This window comes from Melanaphis sacchari, unplaced genomic scaffold (assembly GCF_002803265.2).
Source record: "Melanaphis sacchari strain LSU unplaced genomic scaffold, SCAv2.0 Contig8_pilon_pilon, whole genome shotgun sequence".
In the NCBI taxonomy this organism is placed as follows: Eukaryota; Metazoa; Arthropoda; class Insecta; order Hemiptera; family Aphididae; genus Melanaphis; species Melanaphis sacchari.
Window position 1 is genome coordinate 6472843 of NW_020271635.1, and position 6139 is coordinate 6478981.

The window sequence follows — 6139 nt, forward strand, 5'->3', positions numbered from 1 at the left end:
AATATTTAATCTTAATTGTATAGTAGGTACTCAATACATTTTATAAATTATAGTTAATAAATTAATATGAATTAATATAATTTTAACTTTTTAACCTATCATGGACTATTTTTCTAAGTATCTATAATAAGATACCAAGTTAAATAATTCAGAATATTGGCGTTTAAATTTCTATTAAAATAAATTAAAATTTTCAAAAAAAATATCTCAATTAAAGAGCTTCTAAACCAGCAATTTTATGGTCGAAATCAACTCTCTTTAATCTTAATCATTCTCTAAATTATGTAATCCATTACAAATTTTATAAACAGTTAGAGATTTTTAAGAACTTAGCATTGATCAGAGTACGTTTTTAACCTTTTTTAATTTTTTTTTTTTTAATAGTATTGTAAAAATGATTCAAATATTTAAAAAAATTACAACTTTTTAAGTAAAAAATAATAAATAAACTAAAAATATCATGGTAGTCACCTTTAATATGTTATGGAGAATTAAAGTATATTTTAAAATTAAAATTGAAGAGGGGGAAGGTGGTGGAATGTTGGAACCGTTAATTCTTTTTTTATTCTGACATGATATTAATATGTTGTCAATATTTAGAAAAAAACTATTAGAACCAAATTTATTGACAATCAGCCTATTGTTTTTATGGAGTCAAGGCACTAGTGATTATTATATTTAAAATCTATATTACAGATTACAATAAACCCTTAGCCTTATTGTTATTATGGAAGACAATTCAGACAATATAAAATATATAATCAATTGCTATTTCGATGTGTTTTAGTAGTAAGGTTGCTAATAATTAACCTTATTTAACTTTAAATCAATATTATAAATATAATTGGAATTAAGATCAATTTTTTTTTTTTTAAATTAAAAACTAATTTAATTATGAAGCAATTAAAACAATACAATAAATGGTTACAAAAAATTTATTTTCATAACATCAATAATTATCTTTAAACTATTAAAAAATATATTATATTAAAAACTTAATTTCACAAATATATATATTTTTATAATAACACCGTAACATTATCTTATAATATCAATACACCTGGAAAGTGTGCTTAAAATGAGTGAATCATGCAGCATAACAGTGAGTAGTACTCATAATTCTAAAATGGAGTAAATAAATTGGATAGGTACAAGGTTTTACTGATAATTAAAATCAATGTAACACAGTATTTTAAAAATAATTAATTTTAATGAGTTTTTGGAAAATAATTTTCTATAGGAATAGACAATTTGGCAAATAATTTTTGCTGATATTTAATAAAAATAAATTATATATTAACAATAAATTTTCAATTTTTAAAAAATTTTATTTTAAAATTTGTATTCTTATTAGTTTTACTTATCACAAAAAGTAAGGTGTTGCAGCCTTATCTGGAATAACACGATGTTCATCAGGAACGGCATTAAACAATATTGGCTTACGGTCATGAACAGTAGAAAATTCCATTATTGATGCAATATTACCACATCGATAACAGTAATTAGGTGCTGACCATACAGTTACAAGTTTGTCATTAAACATATATTTATACCCTGCAAAATAATTTTATTAAATAAAATAAATACAATACAGTAGTGATAAAAATAATTATAATAGTAGTCAAACTTATATTAAATACATTTTTATTATTCTGTTTATTTCATGAATATTGTAAACAGGTGTACACATTTTTTGGGGAGGGGGGGAATACTATTCAACCAATCTCCTGAAATAAACACTTAGGAGTAAAATAAATATCTAGAGTTTAATAAGAATATTATTCCATAAATATAAAATTAAATAAAAATATTATAAACTATAAGCACAAATTATTTTTCTAAATTTAATATTGATTAAAAAAAAAAAAATTCAGTGATTATTAGTTATCTTAAATATAGCTGATAATTTTAAAATTATATGATATTAGAAGCGTGCACACAAAGTTAATAGTTGACAACTGTGTGAATATTTTTTTCCAACATACAAAATTATAGTATTTACTATAAATATTAGGTGTTAATTTGTAAAATAAAAATTACTTAAGTTATACTAAATTAATAGTTAGGTAAGCTTAGGTAACATTAGATTTAGAAAAAATATAGCAGTTATAAATTTTAATATTTCTATATCTTTGATATTGTTATCGGATTGTAGTGATTAATATTAAATATTATTTATTATTTATAAAATATTATTTATTTTGTAATAAATAATATTTCAGTGGATATTTAATATTATTTATAAGTTTTATGATAAGAGAGCAGAGTGATTAAAAAATATAACACTTTTTAGAATAGTGGTCAAAGTAGAACTTAAATATACATTTGAATATGTTTTATACATTATTTATGACTATAATGTCTTTTTATTTATGATGGTAATATAATATTTTAAATATTGTAGCAACACTAGTTTAATAAACAAAAAACACAGGATTAAATTCACAAAAGATTTATTATTGTGATTAGCTAGGAGAAAAAATTAATGTATTTAATTTATAAACATTTAATACCTTCATTAACCAATTGATGTGCCCTACAAATCAGTTCTAATTGATTTTTTTCCATGAATTCCTCAGTGACTTTAGATCCAAATAACCAGCCTGCTCCGCGTGGGCTAATTGTCCATTTTTCAATGTCTTCTGGATCAGACCATACTAAATCACAGAATGCACCTAAAAAAAAAAAAAAAACAGAAAATTAATGAAAATTATAAAAATAATTTAAAAATATATAATATATTTTAATTAAATATCATGTTTGGTTTACCTTTATAAGGAATTTCTTGATTGCGTTCAATTACTCTGATTTGATCTAATGTTGAAATATCTGGAGATAAACCACCATGTACACAAAATACTTCTTCATCTATTAACTATTAAAATTATAAAGTTAAAAAAATTAAGAACTTCAATGGGTTTAATTGTTTAGTAGAAGAAATCATACCGCTGCAACTGACAATAAATCAAAAACTTTACAACATTCTTTCCATACATTTGCATTTCCATACTTGTTCATACATTCATCTGAAAATTAAAACAATATTTTCCATAAATTTTTATTTTCCAATAATATTTTTTATAGTAATAAATTTAACTATCTTTAAGTAAGATTTATTATTTAAAAATATTATATTTATTTTATAGTTTTAATAAATTTTAGGTTAATTCTATATTATTATTATTACATATAATAATTTTACAAATTGTATGTTTGTACTACTATGAGAGCTCAACCTAAAACTGGGACCAAAGTCCCTAAGTACATGTATATAGATTTAAGTGTTGAAATTTTATCTTCTGTTATAAAATAACCATCTTATATGAAATAAAAATTCAAATTCATAACATAAATTGTAGTTGGCTATCAGGAAAACTGCACAAAACATTGTAAAAATTAACTAAGCTATGTTATACTTCTAAGTAAACTATACTAAGATAAGAAAATGTGGTTTTACACATACGACTAGAAGAGTGGAGATTTGTAGCGGATGCATGTTTTAGTTTGTGCGTAACTACATACTTTCAGAAAACAGAGTATAATATGGGATTTTATAGAAAATAATTGAACCTACAACCTATATCCATGAGTCTTGAATTCACAAAGTCAGTGACGTAACTATATGTCATATGAAATTTTGTAAACTTGGCACCTCTTTTTACGTCTAAGTAATGTATTAATAAATACCACATACAATCTGCAAAAACTATATTTACATTAACTTAATATGTTAAAAATTATATTAAATTAAAAATTAAAAATATACCTAATGTATAATAATACAGTTTTATTTATTATGCTTAAGTAGTTATAAATTATATAACATAATAAATGACTTTAAAATTTATTTTTATTGTTTATCTTTTTTACTTCAATGTAATTAATATGTTATTATTCTAAACTTATTTATTTCATGTTTACATTACTATATATTTCATTATTGTACTTAAAAAACTTATCAAAAAAATGCTAACAAACCATAAATAATATTATAAAAACTTAATTGTTTAAACATAAATTAAATAGTTTATAAAAAGTTAATACTATTGATGTTATTAAAAATGTAATTTTAATCTCGAAATTAGATTTCATACTATTTGAGTCACTATAAAATACAAAACAGATAAATAATTCGATGCATATAGGCATTGTTTAAGTATGTATATGAATAAAATATTAGCTAATATTCAGTTTTAAAATAAATTTATTGGTAACTATTAATATAGATTTTAATACCTACCATAAAATCCATAAACTTGTGTAATTTGTCTGGATTCATGATTGCCTCTAAGTAATGTGATGCGATGTGGCCATTTTGCTTTTAAAGTTAAAAGTCTAGTTAAAGATTCCAGGCTGTAGTATCCACGGTCAACGAAATCACCCATAAACACATAATTGGTATCGGGGACTTGACCTCCATTTCTAAATAATTCTTCTAAATCATAGAACTAAAAAAACAACAGATATTTTCAACAGTGAAATCCCAACACATGACATATTGCAATATTTACTTGTCCATGGATGTCCCCACAAACAGTTACCGGGGTACTGACAGGCTGAATGTTAGCTTCTTCAATTAACAAATCACATACAATCTGACACAATTTCTAAACAAACAGACACATTAAATTAATAATGGCTTAGAATTCGTTGAGGGAGAATCTTGCCTTTAAATCGTTTTCTGGCAAATATTTGCACTGTTTGGCGATCTCGAACCAGTTTTCCCACTCGGACATTTCAAGTTTTTAAAAATAATTCTAACACTGCTTGATTACATTAGTCATCAATAATAAGAACCCGACTAGGGTATATTAAACAAATTATTTCAAAAAAGGGGGCTCGGTCTGTTGTTAAAAACGCTTGAAAAAAATTAAATAATAATAAAACAATTTTCAAAGAATTTTTATCACTATTATCTTGTTGTTTTTACATTGCATACAGTGTTGTCTGACACTTAAGAAAAAAATCATTGAAGTACAGGTGATGTAATACCAGTAATACCTATCTTTATTTTATATTATACAATAATTATTCTACATTTCATGAATGGTTGGTGAGTGATGAACTGATGAATGACAAATGAAAATACCTAGCTATCCACAAAAACATAGTTAATAAGTAATAAGTAATGACAGAGGTCGGAATAATATTATTAAGCATATTTTTTTTGAGTCTATGCAATTAAATGTCGGTTTGAAATCTATAAAAATTATGAATCATATAATTCAATGGCAAAAGTTGTTTTTGCATATTTGAGAATATTTTGTATAAAAAAGAATATTATAGAATATACCGATTAATTTTATAGAATTTGGATATTTTGTGACGTAGGGACGAAAATTATTAATAATATTAAATAAGTTTTTAATCCGTTATTATTGAGCTAACTATAAATGGAATAACAATATAGAATGAGTTAAATAAAATGTTAAGTTAACATTTTTTTAAAGCTAAATTATTAGATACCTATCTACAACCTACAATTGCTTATTTAAATAAAAAAAAAAAATAAATATATTTCAGTAAACATAAAATTTTATCATAATTAATGACCTTTATGTCATATAGATATTGTGTATACTAGATTGTATTTTTTTAAATATAAAAGCATTTTTTGAATTTAGGAGAATATATTACTATAAAAGCATATTTTTTGTATATTTAAATACAGTATTTTAAGAATATTAGAAAAATATTATTAACTTTTTAGGGGATATTAGCATCTTATTTTGGCTATTTTAAAAGAATATTATTCTAACCTCTCTAGTAATGACTAACGAAATATATTTCGTTAGTCGATTGGATATATTTCTATTTTGTGCTTTACCAGACAGTAGACACCTTTTATAGAAGCAAATTTTTTTAACATATTATGTAGAATATACTATGTAGATAAACGATTGTAAAAGTAATATTTAGCAGTCACTAGTCGATTAGTTTCGAAATTCTGACACTTATCAATTTCTCATTGTTTTTTAAATTCATAATATTATGATACACCACTATATTGTACCAAGACGAATCAAGCTAAATTAATTCCCAAAACTCAACAATTAGCAACGTAGCTACTAGCTTGTAACTAACTTATATATCAGCTGTGCTATCAGATCATTCAGATTTTGTTTAAAAATTAAAAAAT

The 6139-nt window shown here is 23.0% G+C and overlaps 1 protein-coding gene across 1 annotated transcript; it reads right to left on the minus strand.

Annotated features, from left to right (window-relative positions):
* Positions 1–1297: 1297 nt before the first annotated feature.
* LOC112602590 (serine/threonine-protein phosphatase 6 catalytic subunit) lies at positions 1298–4899 on the minus strand. Its single transcript, XM_025350755.1, has 7 exons — positions 4668–4899; positions 4512–4607; positions 4241–4448; positions 2947–3026; positions 2770–2875; positions 2514–2675; positions 1298–1554 (listed from the first exon to the last, which is right to left on the minus strand). The coding sequence occupies exons 1-7, from the start codon at positions 4734–4736 to the stop codon at positions 1364–1366; spliced, it is 912 nt and encodes a 303-aa protein (XP_025206540.1). The 5' UTR covers positions 4737–4899; the 3' UTR covers positions 1298–1363.
* Positions 4900–6139: the final 1240 nt, after the last annotated feature.

Bases quoted from the DNA above. Each gene is read 5' to 3' on its own strand.
- LOC112602590 (XM_025350755.1), bottom strand. From the start codon at position 4,736: ATGTCCGAGTGGGAAAACTGGTTCGAGATCGCCAAACAGTGCAAATAT. The intron at 2,876-2,946 runs GTATGATTTCTT...TAATTTTAATAG, and splicing joins ATTTATTGTCAGTTGCAGCG to TTAATAGATGAAGAAGTATT. The intron at 2,676-2,769 runs GTAAACCAAACA...TTTTTTTTTTAG, and splicing joins TCAAGAAATTCCTTATAAAG to GTGCATTCTGTGATTTAGTA.